Source organism: Trichomycterus rosablanca, chromosome 14, assembly GCF_030014385.1.
Source record: "Trichomycterus rosablanca isolate fTriRos1 chromosome 14, fTriRos1.hap1, whole genome shotgun sequence".
Taxonomy (NCBI): Eukaryota; Metazoa; Chordata; class Actinopteri; order Siluriformes; family Trichomycteridae; genus Trichomycterus; species Trichomycterus rosablanca.
Window position 1 is genome coordinate 6,770,806 of NC_086001.1, and position 21,862 is coordinate 6,792,667.

At 40.7% G+C, this 21,862-nt stretch overlaps 1 protein-coding gene across 1 annotated transcript in view; it reads left to right on the forward strand.

Moving 5' to 3' along the window:
• ank2a (ankyrin 2a, neuronal) overlaps nucleotides 1-21,862 on the forward strand; it is a 64,866-nt gene that overhangs the window by 40,904 nt on the left and 2,100 nt on the right. The window contains exons 37-43 of the mRNA XM_063008480.1: nucleotides 11,911-11,988; nucleotides 13,170-13,301; nucleotides 13,469-13,609; nucleotides 14,144-14,345; nucleotides 15,312-15,369; nucleotides 21,093-21,173; nucleotides 21,752-21,853. Of these exons, the coding sequence (XP_062864550.1) occupies nucleotides 11,911-11,988; nucleotides 13,170-13,301; nucleotides 13,469-13,609; nucleotides 14,144-14,345; nucleotides 15,312-15,369; nucleotides 21,093-21,173; nucleotides 21,752-21,853 (794 nt within the window). The remainder of the gene's footprint in view (nucleotides 1-11,910; nucleotides 11,989-13,169; nucleotides 13,302-13,468; nucleotides 13,610-14,143; nucleotides 14,346-15,311; nucleotides 15,370-21,092; nucleotides 21,174-21,751; nucleotides 21,854-21,862) is intronic.

A 21,862-nucleotide genomic window follows, 5' to 3' on the forward strand; every position in this document is an offset into this window, starting at 1 on the left:
TGTGTGTGTGTGTGTGTGTGTGTGTGTGTGTGTGTGTGTGTGTTTGCATTATATCATTTATCATTATTTTCAGTTTGCTTTTAGGTTATTTTGTGCAATTTTGTTGTTTTTATTAGTTGTAATTCATTTTCATTAATACTCATCAGTATTACAACAGACCACTTTAATCATTAAGCTTAAAATTAGCCATAGCATAGCATCTGAATATACTTATTAATAATTAAATATAGCTTGTGATGTGTAATGAATTTAATATTGCAGTTGTGTTTTTATGTTTCTGAACAATCTTGAGATTGGCTGTGTGTCACTGTTTCATCCATTGCTGCTCTGTATTTAGATTTCTGTGTTATATGTCACAGTTACATCAGAAACTTGCAGCTGTAGTAGAAACTTGTGGCCATAAGCAGTGAGATTTACATTGGGAAACACATCTGGTTTTGTGTATTTAACCATTTGGATACTTTCAGATATAAGAATAAATGAATTACGTCTTCACCCGCCCTCCCAATGGCCTAGAAGTACTGTATTATACTGGTAACAGGAGTGCACTGTTTTGGAATGAGTACGATCAGTAAATCAAGTGTATTTAAAAGTGCCTTGGACAAGTATTCACTCCTCTCGATTATTTTCCTGAAAGTGTAAAACTTAATTTGAATTATATGTTGTAAATCTATGCAAAATAGCATACATCATTCAAACCAAATAAAAAACCTAAATTGTTATTTTAATGACAATTTACCTCCATGCACGTTATTCCCATAAATTAGTTTCAGTGCCACCGGTTGGAGTGTGAATTATATATAATTATATTGTGTAAATCAAATAGTTAAAATCTCGCCTCTCAGGTGGCGCAGCGGTAAAATACTTTACCACACCGGAGCTGGGATTCTGAATACATCCTTTTGAATCTTAGCTCTGACTGAGTTCCTCATAACTGGTGCAATTATGACCTCTGCTGGCTGATTGATGGTGCCTGCTCAGCGTTGGGGAATAATGCTGATCAGGGTGTGGCTCTCCGTGCACAAGGCTGATCCGCATATGAACTCACCTCGTGCAGGTGAAAAGGGGCAGTTGGTACTGAGCATGTGTCGGAGGGGGCGTTTGTCAGTTGCAAAGCTCCTCAGTCAGCAGTGGAGGGTTGTATCGGTGAAGCGTAACGCAATCAGGGTAATTGGATACGACTAGATTCGTAAACACTGGAGATAATGTTGGATAAACAACTGAGATAATAATGTGAATATTGAAAAAAATGTTTATTTACATTTATTTTTATATCTTGAGGTTGATTTGTATTGTAATTGTGTTCTGTAAATATAATTAGCCATATTACCTATAAATTATTGTTATAAATGATTATGTTAATTGGCTGCAGTATATATTTAGCTTGTAGCGGAACTGTTGAATAGACCTACTTTTATAGGCTGGATTTGATGCTGGTTCTTATTATGTTGTGTTTAAAAACATCCTGGCAGCAGTTAAAGAACAACATCCAAACGATCTAAGTACTTGTAGAACTGATGTAGTAGCTGACACACACCAATCAGCCATAACATTAAAACCACCTCCTTGTTTCTACACTCACTGTCCATTTTATCAGCTCCACTTTCCATATAGAAGCACTTTGTAGTTCTACAATTACTGACTGTTGTCCATCTGTTTCTCTGCATGCTTTTTTAACCTGCTTTCACAACTCAAACAGCAGCAATAGATGAGTGATCATCTCTGTCTTTACATCTACAAGGTGGACCAACTAGGTAGGAGTGTCTAATAGAGTGGACAGTGAGTGGACACAGTATTTAAAAACTCTAGCAGCACTGCTGTGTCTGATCCACTCATACCAGCACAACACACACTAACACACCACCACCATGTCATTGTCACTGCAGTGCACTGCAGAGAATGATCCACCGCCTAAATAATTCCTGCTCTGTGGTGGTCTTGACCATTGAAGAACAGGGTGAAAGCAGGTTAAAAAAGTATGTAGAGAAACAGATGGACTAGTAATTGTAATTGTAGAACTACAAAGTGCTTCTATATGGTAAGTGGAGCTGATAAAATGGACAGTGAGTGTAGAAACAAGGAGGTGGTTTTAATGTTATGGCTGATTAGTGTATATTCTGGCAAGGTTAAATTTTTAAACACACCTGGAAAATTCTAAATTATCTTTTGAAAGGTGGCTGCTGCAAAAATGTTGTAGTTTTGTAATGGCCAAACAGCAAACTGCACCACTTCACTTTCTAATCTCCCAGTCCCGGCTTGGCCACTCATACTTTGCAGAAAGATGCTAACAGCTCGTTTCTAGTGTGACCATGGCTTTAATCTTTTTAATTTTTTTTTACTTTTTAGTGAATGAATGAGTGCTTTAACATGTCTAAGCAAGTTATTTCCTGTTTGTTATGTCATACCTTGCTTTATTTATTTTCTCTGCTTAGCTGCAACCAATTATTCCCAGGATCCATGAGTATAGGGATTTACTAATATATTGACCTTACCCCAATTCTCTCAAGTGTAATGCTCCTTCCCTGACCAGTTTTTCACTGTCTTCTGTCCCTTATATTCCCCTTCTCTTCTGTAAACCGTTTTAATAAAGATGGGGACGAAAGCGAATCGACCGAATTCTCCGCTCTGCACACACACGTGGTTCACGATCCAGCTACACTTGCTAGCCCGGACCTCCTTTCAGATATTTCTGATATGAAGCAAGACCTGATCAGAATGTCCGGCTTCTTAACTACAGATGTCTCGGAGATGTCGCTCGTGGAAGTTGAAGTGAAATCGGCCATGGACCAAGAAGAGCCTTTTGAAATTGTAGGGAGAGTAAAGGAGGACCTGGAAAAGGTTGGAAAGATCCTGCGTGCCAGTGAATTAGGTGAAGATACTGAAAAATCATCACACATTCAAGAGGATCAGTATATGAAAGAAGAAACCATTGCATATGCAGTTGCTGAAGAACCAGTATTCACAGAAGTGAGAATTACACGCTCTGTTAATTATGCCACCCCATTAAAAAAGGACGCCTCTGATATGGTTTCACATCTTAGCACTGACTTAAAAAACTATATACAGACTTTGCTTGTGCCAACTGATCCAGCCCATGAAGAGAATGTTGTTGAGGAGACCTTCAATGAGGTTGTCCTACCTTCAAAGTCTTACCCACCTCGAATCAAAAAACCTGCAAGAAAGAAGCTAAAGGGGAGAGAGTTTGTAAGTTGTAGTTCAGAAGATGAACTGGAGAGAGTAAGCTCTGAGGAGTCACTGGATGGAGATGCCATTCTCAGGGAATCTGAACTTCAACTTCCACCCGGAGAATCTGATTTAGGACCACCACCAGTGTCACCAAAAGTCGTTGAGACTTCTATAGGCTCCATCAAAGATCGGGTCAAATTATTTAAGAAAAAAATGGAAGAGGAGACAAAGGTGGAAAGCCAGAAGATAGAAAAACAAGCCACCACCATCCAGAGCAAGTCCTTCTCTATGACAAAAGAAAATGATGTTTTTAATATCTCACCTCCTAAATCTCCCAAATCCCCCAAATCTCAGACTGAAAGAATAGAGCATTCCATGTCTGTAAAGGAGCTGATGAGGGCATTTCAAACTGGACAAGACCCATCGAAAAACAAATCTGGACTTTTTGAACATAAAGCTATTACTGTGTCCAAAACATCATCTATGGAGGATGCTCAAAAATCCATGGACATAGATTTGAGGACAGACGAACTGCAGACTGAGAACAAAATAGCTACTGATTGTCTGGAACAGTTTCAAGAAGCTTCTCAAGCACTAGAATACAGAATCCAACCTGAAACACAAGTACAAACTTCTCACGTGTCAGAATTACAGGTTAAGGAAGTGACCTTCCTCATTGATGATAAAGTAATCAGACAAGATGAAGAATGCTCAGATGAACTCAGTCCAAATAAAGTCTTAACTGATGAACCAACAGTTGCTTCAGAAAGGTGGCAACATGAGGAAAATTGTAGTCCTGAAAGGTTGCACTATGAAAGTCAAGGTATCCTGCGTAATCGAAGAATATCTGATGAACTACAGATTAGCCCAAACCGGAAACTCTCCGAAGACTTCAGCGCTGTTATCAGGGAGGAACTTGAAGAGAACCCAAAATTTCAACTGTTTATAAGAGTAGCAGACTCCTCACAAATCAGCTACACAACCTACACAGAGACCCATATCATACAGGATGATGATGATCAATTGGAGGAGGGTGCTAAAGGGTACTATTCCCCAAACCAAGCAGACACATTGGCTTCTGCAGCTCAAATCCATGATGAAGTGGGTGCTGTGGCCGAAGATGAAGATTCACCTGGCATCATTTCAAGAACACCAAGGACAAGCTTAGGAGAGAGTGAAACATATGCAGAATTTATACAATCTCCACAAGCAAGTGCCAAGCAGGTTCTGTCACCTACCAAGGAAGACCAACTACAAGGTAAATATACAGAAGAGCTGTATATACAGCTTCAGGCAGAAGAAGAAGCCCAGCATGGTTATATGACAACTGTGCAACAGTTTTCTCCATTAGATATCTGCAGTCAAGTCCAAATTCAGCAGGTTGACATTGACGGTTCTGGTCAGGATCATGATTTTGCTCAGGAAGAAGCTAAAGCTAATGAAGAGATTTCCTTTGAGAAAAGTGTTAAGTCTGTGGAACTTAGGAAAATATCTGAAATTCAGCCTTGCCTTTACTCGTTTGCCTCTCCAAAATCCCCAGATGTAAACCAAGTTTTATCATCAAAGGAAATTGAAAGTCCTGTTCAGACCAAGCTTGAGGAAACATACATACAAGAAACAGAGCCGGGAATACATTTTGAGCCCGATCAAAGTCTCTACCAGAACTATGAAGTCTCATTTAAGGAAAATACTTCCAGAGTCACATATGAATCTGTAGTGTCTGATGAATTTCAGGATATTATGCAAAGCAACTGTGGCATAACTTTACCAGGTGGACCTGACAATGTAGACATCCCACAGTCTGTTACAATGAGTGGTCCTAAAACTTCAATGCAAATATTATCATCAGTGGAAATTGAAAGTTCAGTTGTAAATGTCCAAAACTTTTCTTCTACAGAGATCCCAAGAGGCGTCCAAACAAATCAGGGAGAGAGTTTTGAGGATGAAAGGGAAACATTAGCTGAGGATCTAGATGATAGCTATATGGTTTCTGCTGTTGAAAAAACTGAGGACAAGCTGTCCTCTGCAGAAACTGCTGAGTTTAAGCAAATTGATGAAATTTACAGTGTAACATCTAGCCCTGACTACCTAGACAACAAACACCCTGTAGAGCAAGAGGTTGATGATGCAGTTGACGAAACGAACCAAATTAATTTAAATAAAATGAGCATGGAAGCTACAGAGGCTGAAGAAATTCAGCATAGCCTTTACTCTTTAACAAGAACATCTAGACCTGATGTTCTAGATGACACCCAATCTGTAGGTCAAGAGCTTGACAACAGCCATGAAGCCACCTCGATTGAAGAAACGAGACAAATTGATGAGGATTATGAAGTCACTGAAGAACCTGATTTTGTAGAAGATCAGAAACTCCAGCAAAGCCTTTCTTCTGAATCTCTCACATATAGACCAGATGACTCTGATGATAAGATACATTCTGTTACAATGACTACTGAAGAAAGTGCACAGCGTGACTCATTGGATACTACCCCCATTGATGAGGAGTTATCAATGCAAATCAAAAATCAGGTCCAAATAGAGCCTGAGGGAACATTTTTACAGTCTGAGGAAGATGATCAGCATGTGTTGTCATCTACAGAAATCCAAACAGAAGAGGAGATATGTTTTAAGACTGTTAACACTGAGAGTTACAGTTCAGTTCAAGGTCTGGATAGCAGTTATAATGTTTCTGCAGTTGAAGGAAATGATGGTTTTTTAAGAGCCGATGAAGAAATTCACCAAAGTCTTTACTGTGCAACTGTGTCATCTGTACCTGATGAGCAAGATCACGTACAGACTGTAATATTCGATAAACCTGAACATTTGTGCCAGCTAGACTCACTGGAGACTACACCCACCAAGGAGGACATATGTTACCCCAAGTCCCCTGACTCTATGCAGATTTTATCATCATTTACAGAAGTCAGAAGTCCAGTCCAACCAGTGCTTGAAGACACAACTTTACAAGAGACAGAGGAAGAACACCAATATGAATATATGACTACAGTGCAAGAGTCGTCACCTACAGAAATTCAAACAGCAGAGGAGATATCTTTTAAAACTGTTGACACTGAGAGTTACAGTTCAGCTCAAGGTCTGGATAGCAGCTATAATGCTTCAGCAGTTAAAGGAAATTATGGTTTTTTAGGAGCCGATGATGAAACTGCTGCTTCTGAAGAATTTCAGGAAATTCACCAAAGCCTTTACTGTGCAACTGTGTCATCTGTACCTGATGAACAAGATCATGTACAGACTATAATATTTGATAAACCTGAACATTTGTGCCGGCTAGACTCACTGGAGACTACACCCACCAAAGAGGACATATGTTACCCCAAGTCCCCTGACTCTGTGCAGATTTTATCATCATTTACAGAAGTCAGAAGTCCAGTCCAACCAGAGCTTGAAGACACAACTTTACAAGAGACAGAGGAAGAACACAGATATGAATATATGACTACAGTGCAAGAGTCGTCACCTACAGAAATCCAAACAGAAGAGGGGATATGTTATAAGAGTGTTGACACTGAGAGTTACAGTTCAGCTCAAGGTCTGGATAGCAGCTATAATGCTTCAGCAGTTGAAGGAAATGATGGTTTTTTACAAGCCGATGAAGAAACTGCTGCTTCTGAAGAATTTCAGGAAATTCACCAAAGTCTTTACTGTGCAACTGTGTCATCTGTACCTGATGAACAAGATCATGTACAGACTATAATATTTGATAAACCTGAACATTTGTGCCGGCTAGACTCACTGGAGACTACACCCACCAAAGAGGACATATGTTACCCCAAGTCCCCTGACTCTGTGCAGATTTTATCATCATTTACAGAAGTCAGAAGTCCAGTCCAACCAGAGCTTGAAGACACAACTTTACAAGAGACAGAGGAAGAACACCGATATGAATATATGACTACAGTGCAAGAGTCGTCACCTACAGAAATCCAAACAGAAGAGGGGATATGTTATAAGAGTGTTGACACTGAGAGTTACAGTTCAGCTCAAGGTCTGGATAGCAGCTATAATGCTTCAGCAGTTGAAGGAAATGATGGTTTTTTACAAGCCGATGAAGAAACTGCTGCTTCTGAAGAATTTCAGGAAATTCACCAAAGTATTTACTGTGCAACTGTGTCATCTGTACCTGATGAACAAGATCATGTACAGACTATAATATTTGATAAACCTGAACATTTGTGCCGGCTAGACTCACTGGAGACTACACCCACCAAAGAGGACATATGTTACCCCAAGTCCCCTGACTCTGTGCAGATTTTATCATCATTTACAGAAGTCAGTAGTCCAGTCCAACCAGAGCTTAAAATGACTACTTTACAGGAAACAGAGGAAGAACACCAATATGAATATATGACTACAGTGCAAGAGTCGTCACCTACAGAAATCCAAACCTCAGTCCACCAAGAGCAGGAAACAAGCGTTGAGACTGTTACCACTGAAAGAAGCATTTTGATTCAGAATAACAATGGTAACGATTTTGCATCTGAAGAAACTGAACAAATTGATGACCCTCATGGTTTTGCATCTGAAGAAACTGAACAAATTGATGACCCTCATGGTTTTGCATCTGAAGAAACTGAACAAATTGATGACCCTCATGGTTTTGCATCTGAAGAAACTGAACAAATTGATGACCCTCATGGTTTTGCATCTGAAGAAACTGAACAAATTGATGACCCTCATGGTTTTGCGTATAAAGAAATGGAACAAATTGATGACCCTCATGGTTGTGCGTATGAAGAACCTGAACAAATTGATGACCCTCATGGTTTTGCATATGAAGAAACCGAACAAATTGATGATGCTCATGGAGTCACTGATGAAACTGAAGAGTCTACAGAATTTAAAAAAATGGAGCAATTACCTTACTATACCTCACCAACTAAACCTGACAAACTAGATAACCTACAGCCTGTAACAATAGATGACCCTCAAACTCCCTGCCAGTGTGACTCACTGGAGACTACACCAGTAAAAGAGGATGCATCATCACACAAGTCTCCAGATTCTATTGAGCCCAGTCCAACCAAGGACTACAAATGTCCAGATTCATTAGAGGCATCTCCCATAGGTGAGAGACCAGACTTGCAAAGTTCAGAACAGGGGGCTGATGAATTTCACTATGCTGAGCTTTCAGACTTACCGTGCCTTTCACCTCCCTTTAAGCCTTACTCAGGTTCCCAAGTTGAAGAAAATCAGGAGGAAGATTTGGGGACCACCAGTCCTGTGCAAGTGCAGTTCAGAACTAAGGAAGAGATGCTACAGATACCTGGGAACATTAAACAATTTTATGACATAGAAAATAATTCCAATGATTTAGCTGAGCTTAAGGTGCAAAATGAAATTGATGATACGTTTGAGACTCTAGAAGCTTCAGATACACTAGATTATTCAGTGTCTTTACAGCCAGAACAGTCTCATCCAGAGAACAATGATCCTGCAGAAGATTGTGAAATGGAAAAGCAGTTTACTCCTGAGGAAATGATGTTTAAAATGGCTACAAAAATCAGAGTATTTGACGAAATTGAAAAAGACACCAAAACAAGAAAGGTGAGGTTTGACTTCTCCGTACAAGAGAAGGAATTTGAGCCACAGTCTTGCGAAGGAAGTCCATTAGGCAATGAAGCTGAACTTGAGTCTAGTCCTGTGTTAGATTCATATCCAGAGTCAGATCATTATGATTCCTTTGCTGAACTACCTCAGGAGGTCTCTGAACAATCCACATCTGACAATCAGGAACATGAAGAATGGGCGGATGAGAAACAGTTGGAGATGTCACCTATGCAAATCTACATTGAAATTCACAAAAAAGAGCAGTGCCTGGAAGACATTTCCCCTGAGTTCCTTGAAGAACCAGATCAGGTAGACACTATAGCAGCAGCTTTGAATGAGGAGTCAACTGAAAATTATTGCGATGATGATGATTCCAAGTCTCTCGTCAAGGTGAACACCTCAGAAGATGAAGTGCCTCAGTCTTTTCTATGCCCCGATGATGCAAATAAACTCCAAGAAGAACAGACTGCACTGTATGAGGAAACATCACACAGCTTATCATCACATGTTGAGGAAGAGTTAGTAGATGATGAAAATGACTCACCGATTGAGACTGAAGAGCAGAAAATTCTCACCATGGCTTCAGACAGTAGGTCTCATGGGTCCACACCAGAGATGCCTTATGCTGCGAGTCCTACAGAAAACGGGGATTCAAAAAACCCTTTCCTATTTCAGGAAGGAAAGCTTTTTGAGATGACCAGGGGTGGTGCTATTGATATGACCAAAAGGAGCGTGGATGAAGAGCAAAATGGTTTTGCCTTTTTTCCCATAAGTGAAGATCCTACAGAGGAGGTTTTTTGTAGGCAAGAAGGTCAAAGTGGAACAATGTTTAGCAACTCACTAGAAATCCAACTGGATTCAACCACAGCACATTTAGAAGACTATGCTGAAGAATGTTCTCCAACCAATGATTCTTCAGATCAATCTAGAGATTTTGAAAATCCAAGTGACCTAGAGAGCCCAGAAGAGAAGGATCTAGATCTAATTGAGACTTCGATTACAGATATTAATACGGCCCCCTTTACAGTTACCCGATCAATCTACCCCGAACAGGAATCTTCTGACTCAGATGATGATCAACACTCAGTGATTGAAAATCCATCTGAAGAAGATGCTGTGCATCATTTTTTGCATGAGAAACATCAGACAACAATGGATTCGCCTCTTACTTCATCCAGAGATCCTCCTGAAGAATCTGATGTCAGGAATCGCAAATCAAAGATTCCAGTAAAAGCCACCAGTTTTGACCATGTCTTAGAGAAAGGTGACTCGACTGAACAGCATCGAAGGCCCAAATCAGAAGCAGACACCTCTTTTTCGGACTTGTTTAGTTCCTCTTCAGCTAAACCAAAGAGTTTATCCAAAATACCTGTGCCTGTTGAACAAACGTCTCACAGTACACCTCAAAAACAGACAAGTGAGCCTCATGTACAAACTCAGGAACTTGGAGGTACTCATGAAAAGGAAAGTTACCATGCCTCTCTTGATAGGGAGAACAGGGTGTTGCAGGGAATCAGACCCCACTCTATAGGTGAAGACATATTTGAAAAAAGACACAACTGGGAGGATTGTGAGGAGACGCAGGTTCAGCGAGTCATTGATAGCAGTAGTCCTGATCAAGTTAAAGGTACATATACATGACTTATGTCCTTTTTCCCCACCCCTTACGATTAAATGCTTATTTCAATGTAAGGCCCAGAAGTCTCTCTTTGGTTCTCATTGTCCTGTCTATTCTTTTACTGTCCTGTGGTGTCACTTGTGTTTGGTTGTCTTGTGTGTCATGTCATGTCATATTTTTGTGTATGTTGACGTATTTTTTTTTATTTGTATTCATGTGTATGTTGAAATCTCAAGATTGGCTTTTACTTGAGGTAGTCTACATAGGATGTTTGATTTTCTTACCTTTTTTTTGCACTTTGTCTTCTTTTAAGTCTGACATGGGGCTCAAGCTTACTCTACTCGGGTCAAAGCACTGCAAATACATTTCGTCTTGCATTCCTTTGGTGGTTTCATCTCTTATTAGTTAAGGGATTTTTGCCTTGCTTATTCCTACCTACTAACTGTTAATATGTTGAGGGTTAATGACCACAAGCCTTCTCCAAAACAATCATCTTTTTTAAGAAATAGCCTATGCAACCTAATTGGGCAAATCAGCTCACCTGTAGGAGGTGCTTACTTTTGAACTATTACACTCTTCTAAAAGGCCTCTGCATACTTCCTGCGAAACTAAGTTCGCGAGCGCTGCACGAAACCGAACGCGCCTTCACGAGCCCGAACGCGCCTTCACGAGCTTACGTTTCGTTTTGCCTGTCGCGTCTGCTCCACAGCTGCAGATGACGCTGTGATATTTATGATGTTAAGTTTCATGACTACCAAAAAATCGTGGCTGCGTCTGAAATCACATACTTAAACAGTACGTACTAAATTAGAGGCAGTGCGCACTGCTCGGTCTGTACAGAAGTAGCTCTTTCAGTACGCAAGTGTGCTGTGTTTGCATACACAAAAATAGCTGCCCAAGTAGTAGATTATCCGGGTACTTTTCGGGTACTGTTTAATGAATACTACGTATTCGGACACACTACCCGCTCCTGCGTACTGTTCAGTATGGAAGTATGCGATTTCGGACGCAGCCGATGATCACAGTTGAGACGCTGCTCAAAATCGTCCATATTTGTTTTCATGGCACGCCTCTTTTTTTACTGACTAATCACAGGTGTCATCGTCCGTGGAGTTCACCCAGCATCTATGTGTGCGACAAGGCGAGTAAAGCCTCTGTGTGACGTCCGTGGTTGTTCGCTTTCTCCACAATTACGTCACATTGGTCGCCGAAGCCAGGCGAACGTCGTCTCCGCATGAAGTATGCTGAGGCCTTAACACTCCTTCTGTGAATTTATCTACACACAATCTCTTTAGTCAATTTGAAGCTCAGAGTATTTTTACCAAAAGATGCTTGGCCTATAGAAGTGTTGTATAGAGCTCTATTGCAGAAAGACTCAGAATGCAGTTTGGATTTGCTTTGTTAGATTTTGGTAGGGTATGTTTGAGCCCTTAAGTTTATTTACTAACCCAAATGTTACTAACTCAGGTGTGTGTTGTGTGAAATGTAGTATCATATGTATGTGTTGTTAAATTATTTTGTACATGGCATGTTTACAGTGGACTGGAATGATGATGCTGATCGTAAAGAAGAGATTTTATCCATTATTGCTGATCTTCTTGGTTTCAGCTGGGCAGGTAAGGGATAGTGAACCTCTCAGTAGTTAAAGGAATGGTCTGCTGAAATTACACAATGTAGTTCATCAGCAAACGTCTTGTTTGCTTCTTATTTTCCACTGGAGTTTTGAGGGTATTGCTGATAACAAGTACTAAAATCTTAAAGACACCAGATTAGCAGCTGGCTTATCATTTATGCATAAGAAAACCTAAACGTAACATACAATCCTCTATCCAGTTGTGCTTTCTATTACTGCTACACCACCCTCTGTTGCTTGTAGCACAGCGATATATTATGTTAGCCCACCATCGGGTTTGGAAGTCAGTGGTGCTATCAGCTGAACAGGCATCTACTCACAGACATTATTGGCTATGTTTGAGGTGAGTGGCAGAACTCTTGCAATAGATACGTGACCTGCCAGGATATTCCTGCCCCGCGCCCAGTGTTTCCGGAGTGGAGCTGAACCAGGATGAAGCATCTGATGAGACTAAATGAAATTAAACCAGCCTCCATTTTTTGGGCTTTTCGATAGATTTTGGGACACTTCTAGTAAGACATGGCAGCATTAGAGAGGTCAAGATCTGGCACCAGTGTTGTCCGATGATTCCTGAATTGCCATTGGTGTTTCAATCCACCTTAAAGATGTTGGATGCCAGCATAGCCATTCTTCCTCAACAAAGCTTATGTTTGAGCTCATTTTCCAAGCTGTCTTCAACTTCAGTACTATGGGATGTTCTTTTCATTTAAACATAGGGGTGCAAAAATCAAATCAGCCCCAGACAATTATTTCTCCAGCCCAGATTGCTTTATCAGATTGTGAGATGATCATGGTGAATGTGTTTCCATTGCTCTAGCCATAACGATTAAAAAATTGGGGGCTAAGAACCTTGCTTAGGGGCCCGACAGTGGCAGTCCGATAGTGGTGCTGGTGGCTTGAACCAGCAACCTTTTGATTAGTAGCCCTATACCTTACTCAATGAACTACCACTGCCCTACATTTGATAATCAAAGCTTAATTCAATACACTTGTTAGCAATGGGTGAAGCTGAAATAGCTTAAATCACTAGAAAGAAAAGTTGTCCACATAGTTTAATCCATTTATCCACAAAATATGACTAAATGATACAAATGATCACATGCACGATGTAATACAACAGACAAGCAGCCAGAGCTGTGATTGTAAATGTTTTCCTGTGCACAGAGTTAGCTAAGGAGCTGGAGTTCAGTGAGGCTGAGGTGCAGCAGGTCCGATCTGAGAACCCAAATTCACTGCAGGAACAGAGTAACGCTCTCTTACAGCGCTGGGTAGAACGGGAAGGCAAGCATGGCACAGGTAGGTCTTATCTATGAGTTCTGGAAATATAATTCTTTTTACAGTTGTTCTCTGTGATCTGGCGTACAGATGAGTAGTGTTACAGACTCAGTGGTGTTGCATTACACCAGCAATGATGGGGATCACTATAATCACTATAATTGTATATGTGTTTGTATGTTGTACAGAGGACTCTTTAATAAAGAAGCTGACGAAGATAAACCGTATGGACATCGTTCACCTGATCAACACTCAGCTTAACAATTCAGTGCAGGAACAAACATCTAGAACGTATGCTGAGATCGAGAAAACACTTGACCACAGTGAAGGTACACAACCGCACATCAGACACACTTACACAAGGGTGTGAACTGAGGGACTATTAGAATTAGATTGCAGTATTTTCATTCCAAGAATTTAATGAGGAGGGCCATCTTTTAGCTCCAGAACAGGTGATCTAAATGCCCTTCAACAAGTCCTGAATGGTTAGTGGTGAGATGTTGGCGCTTTTTCCAAACTGCCTATAAAGCTTCATTGGGTCAGTTGGAAGAACTTAAGCTTGACTTCATTCTGGTGTTAATTAGATCACTCTTTAACAATTTAATCAGCTGTATGGGGGTGTTATCATTCTGGAACAGTGTTCAACTGGGCTGCCTCTTTTAAAATCTCATATTTGTTGGCACAGCTATTATTAAATTACCATTAAATACTGCTCAAACCATTAAACAGTCCATCACATCCAGTCAATCGTGGACCACTTAGTAGAAATTCATCATGTAGGGGTCCAGTTGTTGGCTCCTTACACCAGGTTAGCCTTTAATACAAAAGGTTTCTAAAACAGTAATGTGTGTATGTGTGCACAGCTCTGTCCTCGGTACAAGAGGATGCCGCCAGTCCAAGAATGGTGAGGAGGACGGAGACATCTCAAAGACACCCGCCCGCCGTATCAGAGGAGGATCTCTCGGTGGCCTCGCTGCTCGACGTTCCATCCTGGTCTGAGCCTGGAGGCCATGCCCACTCTGAGAGTTACCATGGAGACATGCTGGAGGAACTGGAGATCACAAGGCAAGTGGCACCGTTTGTATACTGTGGAGGGCTAGGATGATATATTGATGGTGTATTTGTTATACACTGATCAGCCATAACATTAAAACCACCTCCTTGTTTCTACACTCACTGTCCATTTTATCAGCTCCACTTACAATATAAAAGCACTTTTACAATTACTGACTGTAGTCCATCTGTTTCTCTACATAGTTTTTTAGCCTGCTTTTACCCTGTCTCACAGGACCACTACAGAGCAGGTATTATTTGGGTGGTGGTTGATTCTCAGCACTGCAGTTACAATGACATGGTGGTGGTGTGTTAGTGTGTGTTGTGCTGGTATGAGTGGACCAGACACAGCAGCACTGCTGGAGTTTTTACATACCATGTCCACTCACTGTCCACTCTATTAGACACTCCTACCTAGTTGGTCCACCTTGTAGATGTAAAGTCAGAGACAATTGCTCATCTATTGCTGCTGTTTGAGTTGGTCATCTTCTAGACCTTCATCAGTGGTCACAGGACACCCCCACAGGGTGCTGTTGGCTGGGTGTTTTTGGTTGGTGGACTATTCTCAGTCCAGCAGTGACAGTGAGGTGTTTAAAAACTCCATCAGCATTGCTGTGTCTGATCCACTCATACCAGCACAACACACACTAACACACCACCACCATGTCAGTGTCACTGCAGTGCTGATAATGATCCAATCCAACACCCAAATAATACCTGCTCTGTAGTGGTCCTGGGAGAGTACTGACCATTGAAGAACAGCATGAAAGGGGGCTAACAAAGCATGCAGAGAAACAGATGGACTACAGTCAGTAATTGTAGAACTACAAAGTGCTTCTATATGGTGAGTGGAGCTGATAAAATGGACAGTGAGTGTAGAAACAAGGAGGTGGTTTTAATGTTATGGCTGATCGATGATTTAAAGGCAAAGTTAATAATGTTTAGCATTAACATTTTGACACGTGCTGTGTGTTGCAGAGATGTGTGTGTAATTCAGGAAGTTCAAACTGAATCTACTGAGCTTTTAGAGGAAAAAGTAAGTTACCATAAAGTTTTTTTCTTCAACTGTGTTTGGTGAGTGTAAATCTGATAGGTTTGGTTCGACACCTGCATCTTTATTGAAGACTTTTCTGAAACATCTATTAAAAATTATAAGGAGAGAACTTTCCAGAACCAGAGCTGCTGAACATGTTAGCTGTTGGGTACTTATTACACATCTGAAATGTAATTAATGTAGGTGCAAGATGTCTAATTAATATTCATTAAACAACCTGCTTTGTAGGGCTGTACAGCGCCCCCCAGAGGTACTGTAGCCATCTTCACTTTTTGTCTCATTGTTCACCCCATCCCATTTCATCATTACAGCTTTCATCTTTATACCTCCATGAAAACCAGCCTCAGTGTGAACCTTCAGACCAAAAAGACACATCTGTATCACTTACATCTGTAAACATGCACACAGAACCCCTTGAGCAATACTTCTTCAACTTTAGTCAATCATCAATTGATAGATTCTCAAACGAGCTATCAAAAAATCACCCCTCAAACCAACCCCACGTGACCTCTGAAGACCATGCTGAGGAAGAACAAGGTTCACCACTCGATCTTTCTCCTGTTTATGAGAAAAGTGATCTGGAAGAAAGTGAGAAGTCTTCACAGTCACACCGGTCTGGCTCTGGAGCTTCTGAATTAATGCAGCCGTCTTCTGCCCTCAACGAGATCCCTGAGAACGATCAGGAGACTTTGGAGGATTGTACACCTTCATATGACCAAATGATGAAGAGGTTTTCTACAGAGGACAGCACAGCTTTAACACCACAGCAGGAGATATCACAGCAAACACCAGATCTTACTCTGTCTGAATCAGATTACGTTTTTGTGAATCCAGAATCTGATGAGGTCCAACTCCAAGAATCTGGTGATTTAGCAGGTTCTGTAGATCTCAAGTCACCTTGTTTCCAGGAGCAGGAGGAAGATCCTCTGCACTCTTTACAAGTTGAGGAACCTTCATCTCCTGATGAACCTCTGAAATCTGCATCTTCCAAAGAACTACTACAATCTCAACCAGTGCAGGATGCTATGCCTTCTGAAGAAAGTCTTAAATCACCAATGCTGGAGGAAATTGCATCTCCTGTAGAACCTCTAAAATCACCACTAGCAGAAGAAGCTTTATCTTCTGAAGAACTTTTGGAATATCAAGTGTATGAAGATGCATATGCTGAGGAACATCTGGAAGTTAAACCAGCTCAGAAAGATACGTCTGAAGTAGTGGAGACACCTCAATCTCCACTAGAAAGGTTCATCTCCACTAATGCTCTTGAATCTCCTGAAGAACTTTCAAAATCACATTTGGAGGAAGCTGCACCTGTTGACGAACATTCAACATCTCTGTCAGTAGAGGAACCTGCATCTCCTGAAGATTCTCCAGAATCTCCACTAGCAGGAGAACCTATACCTTTTGAAGAGTCTCCCAGATCTCCACTGGTGGAGGAAACTGTCCTTCCTGAAGAGCCTCTGAAATCTCAAGCAGATGAAAATTCTGTATCTGCTGATACGCCACTGCAGTCTCCACAAGAAAATGAATCTGAATCACCGAAAGAACTGCTGGGTTCTCCAGAGGTGAATGAACCTTTATCCTGTGAAGAATCTGAACTAGTGCACGATGCAGGAATAGTTGAAGAATCTCTGGAGTTTGAGCAGGATGCTGAGTATTCTAAAGAACATCTGAGGTGGCCACTGGAGGAGGAACCTTCATCTACTGAACAACCTATTGAATCTTCACCTGTAGAAGAACCTGCATCTCCTGAAAAACATCTGCAACTTCATTCGGAGGAGGAAGGTGTATTGATAGAGGAAATGCTGGAAGCTGCATGTCTTGAAGAACATTTGGATTCTCAACTACTACAGGAAGCTGCATCCCCTGAAGAACCTCTGCAAACATTTATAATGGAGGAAACTAATTCTCCAGATGAACCTTTTGAAGCTGAGCTTGTTCAGAAAGCTGCCTCTCATGAAGAACCTCTGCATTCCACAGAAGAGAGACATCTGTCAAAGGAACTATGTGATGACCAAAGTTTTTCTGCACAAGAAGTCAATATCATTTGCACAGATGATTCTGAAATGCAGTTTGAGGACACCATGCCAGACGCCTCCATTCTAAAAGATTCCACACTTCAAGTAGACGGTTCACCATCAATTTACTCAGACGTCTCTCCACAAACACCAGACACAGTCAGAGACACTTTGCACTTTGAGTTTGGGGAGATCTTTTTAGCACCAGAACCATCTGGCACTGAACAAACCGAAGAATCAACGTCATGCCAGCTCGTCACCAGTGTTGCTCCAGTAGCACGGTCCAGAAATTCTAAGAGAGTACTGTCAGAATCGATTCCCTCAGAGTCGACATGTGAAAACACAGAGATGGAATTAATTGCTCGGAGCTTTTCTGAGTCTGACCAAACTACAGTACCAACACTGAGCACTGATGAAGCTCTGGCATTGCTTCAAAAACTTGTTTCTACAGAAGGTTCTCTGACTGGTCAACATCCTGAGTCAGGACCAAGCAGTGATAAAACAACCACAGAACAACACTCCATACCAGAAGAGCAAATGTTTAATGAGGAAGCTGGTGAGCCCTACATCAGCATGCAAGACTTTGCAAGTGACCAGCCTGATGAAATCCAGAGTGGCGTCCAGCTTCCTGAAGAGATATATTATTCAGAAACAGAACCAGATGGTGACCAGATTGAGAACCATATGGAAGCACCGGTTCTCCAGGATGTTTTGGAAGAATCAGAAGAGGTAAAGAGGAGGAAAAATATTTAACCTTTAATGTTTTACATTTCCTAAACAATGTCCTTCTCAGTAAGGTAACAGTGGTGGTGTTCTGAGGAGGGTAAGAGTTCAGAGCATGATCCTTTGCCTTGATCCTTTGCCACAAACTCCACCTGTACTGATACTACTTATATCTTCTTCTCCTGCTCCTCGTGGCACAAGGATTTTGATTTTTTTCTTTATTTGATTAATCACCAGTGGATTCCCGCTAGTTTGGCATCTTCGTTTTGGCATACTTACCAAAAATGCAGGCTTTTTTAAAAACTAAACTTTAAATAAATGTCAAACAATGTCATATTCATAACTCCATAACCACTGGCATTACTGATTTTATGGCTCCTCATCTGGCATTGCTGCATGTTCTGGTTTTGTATGTGCTTAACAATAATGTTATCAATTATTTATTAAAATAACCAGTTAGAAGATACTATAATGAGACATTAATTGATCAATCTTGAGTTCATGAATGGTTATTAATAACTTAATTGCATGAATGCCCTGTATGGTGCATGTATTCCCAAACCAAGGTTTCACTGCTCTCCTTCTGTTCCCTATTCATGTCCACTTCCACTTTTTTTAGTCCAGTCCAAGTCATGTCATGTCCAGGGCAGATGTTAGAGGAATGTAAGTTGGGAATGACTTGAGAGTAAATGTAAGGATCATTCTAGGGTAAGGTAGGAATGATTTGAGGTGGAAGGTGATCTTATGGGTAAGTCCAAGTTTGGTAGGGATAAAGGATGATTTCATGGGAATGAAATAACGAGTAGGGTCGAGATTAAGTGCTAGTAAGTGACTCATCAATGATTTATGAAAAAATGTTCTGGTAATTTTTTAATAATTAATAATTGGGTAATTTCATGATATTCTTTTGTTTTGGACAACCTTCCTTAATACACTACTGCTTTGATTGGGCGGCACAGTGGCTAAGTGAGTAGCGCTGTTGCCTCACAGCAAGAAGGTCCTGGGTTCGATCCCCAGGCGGGGCGGTCCGGGTCCTTTCTTGTGGAGTTTGCATGTTCTTCCCTTATACATGTTCTCCACAAGTGAGGTTAATTGGAGAGAACTGTGTTCAATATAACCTTGTAAACTGATGAATCTTGTATACCAAAGTGTAAAACATGACGTTAAAATTTTAATAAACAAACAAACTGCTTTGAATAAGGGACGGTTAATCTGTATGTTATGGTTACAGTTTGCTGTCTGGGTCAATTTTATTTGGAAATAATTGTTATAATTAATAGGTATGGTCAATTGGTACAAGAAGAGTAGGATGTTATAAAGATGAGTAAGGGGCCTGCAAACTCAATCTACATTTACATTTTCTGCATTTAGCAGAATCCAGAGCGACTTACAGAAGTGCTTCCATAGTAAACATTTCATTTCTCAAGTTTTAGTAAACAACAGTCGAAGAACACAAATCTGCTGAAACCTGTTAGAACCAAAGTGTTAATTTATTTTTATTTTTTTTTATTTTTTTGGAAATGGAAAAAAATGTTAGTAAATAAGTACAAGTCAACTTAAGTGCTTAGTAAAAAGGTGGGTTTTTAATAGTTTTTTAAAGACAGCAAGAGACTCAGATGTTCGGACAGACAGAGGAAGTTCATTCCACCACTTGGGTGCTAGAACAGAGAACAGCCTTGATGCTTGTCTTCCTTTAGTCCTGGGTGGAGGCTCAAGTCGAGCGAGACTAGTGGCTCGGAGGTTGCGTGGTACAGAGCGGGGTTTGATTAGACCACGAAGGTGGCTTGGGGCTGGTCCCTTTCTGGCTTTGTAGGCGAGCATCAGTGTTTTAAACTGAATGCGTGCAGCTACAGGAAGCCAGTGAAGAGAACGTAGCAGTGGGTTGATGTGGCAGTGTTTGGGCTGGTTAAAAACCAGGCGAGCAGCTGCATTTTGAATGAGCTGCAAGGGTTTAGTAGTGGACATGGGAGCTCCTGCCAAGAGGGAGTTGCAGTAGTCCAACCGTGAGATTACAAGTGATTGGACCAGAATCTGGGTAGCTTCCCTGGAGAGAAATGGTCGAATCTTCCTGATGTTGTACAAGAGGAACCGGCACGATCTTGTCATGTTGGCTATATAAGGAGAGAAGGTCAGCTGGTTACCCAGGATGACACCAAGGCTTCTTACCTTATCAGATGGTCTGATCTGGGAGTCGTCAAGAGAGATGACTAGGTCCTGGGTTGGAGATTGATCTAGATTGATTTAGATGATGAGCTGACATCCATTGTGAGATATCTCGCAGACATGCTGAGATGCGAGCTGAGACTTGTGTGTCTGAAGGAGGAAATGACAGAACGAGCTGAGTGTCATCTGCATAGGAGTGGTAGGAGAAGCCATGGGAGGCTATGACCTTACCCAGAGAGCGGGTGTAGATAGAGAAAAGAAGTGGGCCAAGTACAGAGCCCTGAGGAACACCGGTTGAGAGAGTCCACAATCTAGTCCACAAAGTGTTGGTGTGGCTATACATTTTTTAAAAGATCAGGGGTAAAAGCTGCTTTTCAAAAAACCTTTGTGGATACGACTGTCAGGGGCTTATAGTTAGCAGGATTTCCATTAAACAGATAACTGCACCTGTGTAGTTTGGCGTATCTGAATATTCTGATTATTTGTAATGGCTGCATAATGACTGAATGAACCTTTGTTTTCCTGTTTGTTTTAATATAAAGAGTCGATGTTTTTTCCTGAAGAGTTTATTTTATCTACTTAAACACCATATTTGGTAGAACTTGACCTTTTTGCTGATATAAGACCAGGTTTGAGAATGTTACATTTGTTTACATGGTTTATTGTAAAAAGGCAACTTCTACATGATATGCACTATTTTCTTTATAATATCCCTAACCTTACTATGCTAAAGCAGGGATGCTTCATATATTTTATATGAGTATATACATACAGATATTTCATATTTGTGTTTGCTAACAGGCTGATGGAGGTAATGATGCAGCTACAGAATTTAAGAGGGAGCAGTACACGGATGAACAGGGAAATATGGTCATCACTAAGGTATGTACTGACCAGTTATGCTGACCCCAAACATGACCCCCGATTGCAACTGGTTTTCATGGCCTTTTAAAATAATAATTTGTAAACACAGGAAACACAAAAAACTAATTGGAATAATTTAGTAGAAGTGAAATCTGTAAGGAAGATTTCAATAATTTCTTTTTGTAACCTATTAATTCACAAGTTGTATAAAGAGTTCTATAATGTAATTTCTCTTTCTGGTATGACCTTCAAATTTTCCATTAATTTTTTTTATTTTTAATAATTTGTATGTCTGATGCCCAAATAACTAGGGATAGTTTGACTGCACATAGTTTGTTAGTATGCACAACTCAAGTACATAAACAGTGTTCTTCTTTTAACATTAAACAGAAAACCCAAAATCTTACTTTATGCTTAAAGAGCCCTAATTATATATCAAAAAGTCACTAGCTGGAGTCAATCATAATTTCTAATGAAGATTTAGATCTCTGGCAGGTGAAAAGCAGTGGTTTTTAACTGCACGCATGACAACTCTAATACTGACATTTTAAGTGTGAAGTAGTGTGTGTCTAAACAGGTTTGTGTTACCTGTACAGGTAATGAGAAGGTGCCTGTCAGCTGATGGTGCCACAGATGGACACGCCCACATTACAACAGTGAAGAGAACAGTGGTGAAGAGTGAAGGAGACGAGACCGAAGTGTGTGAT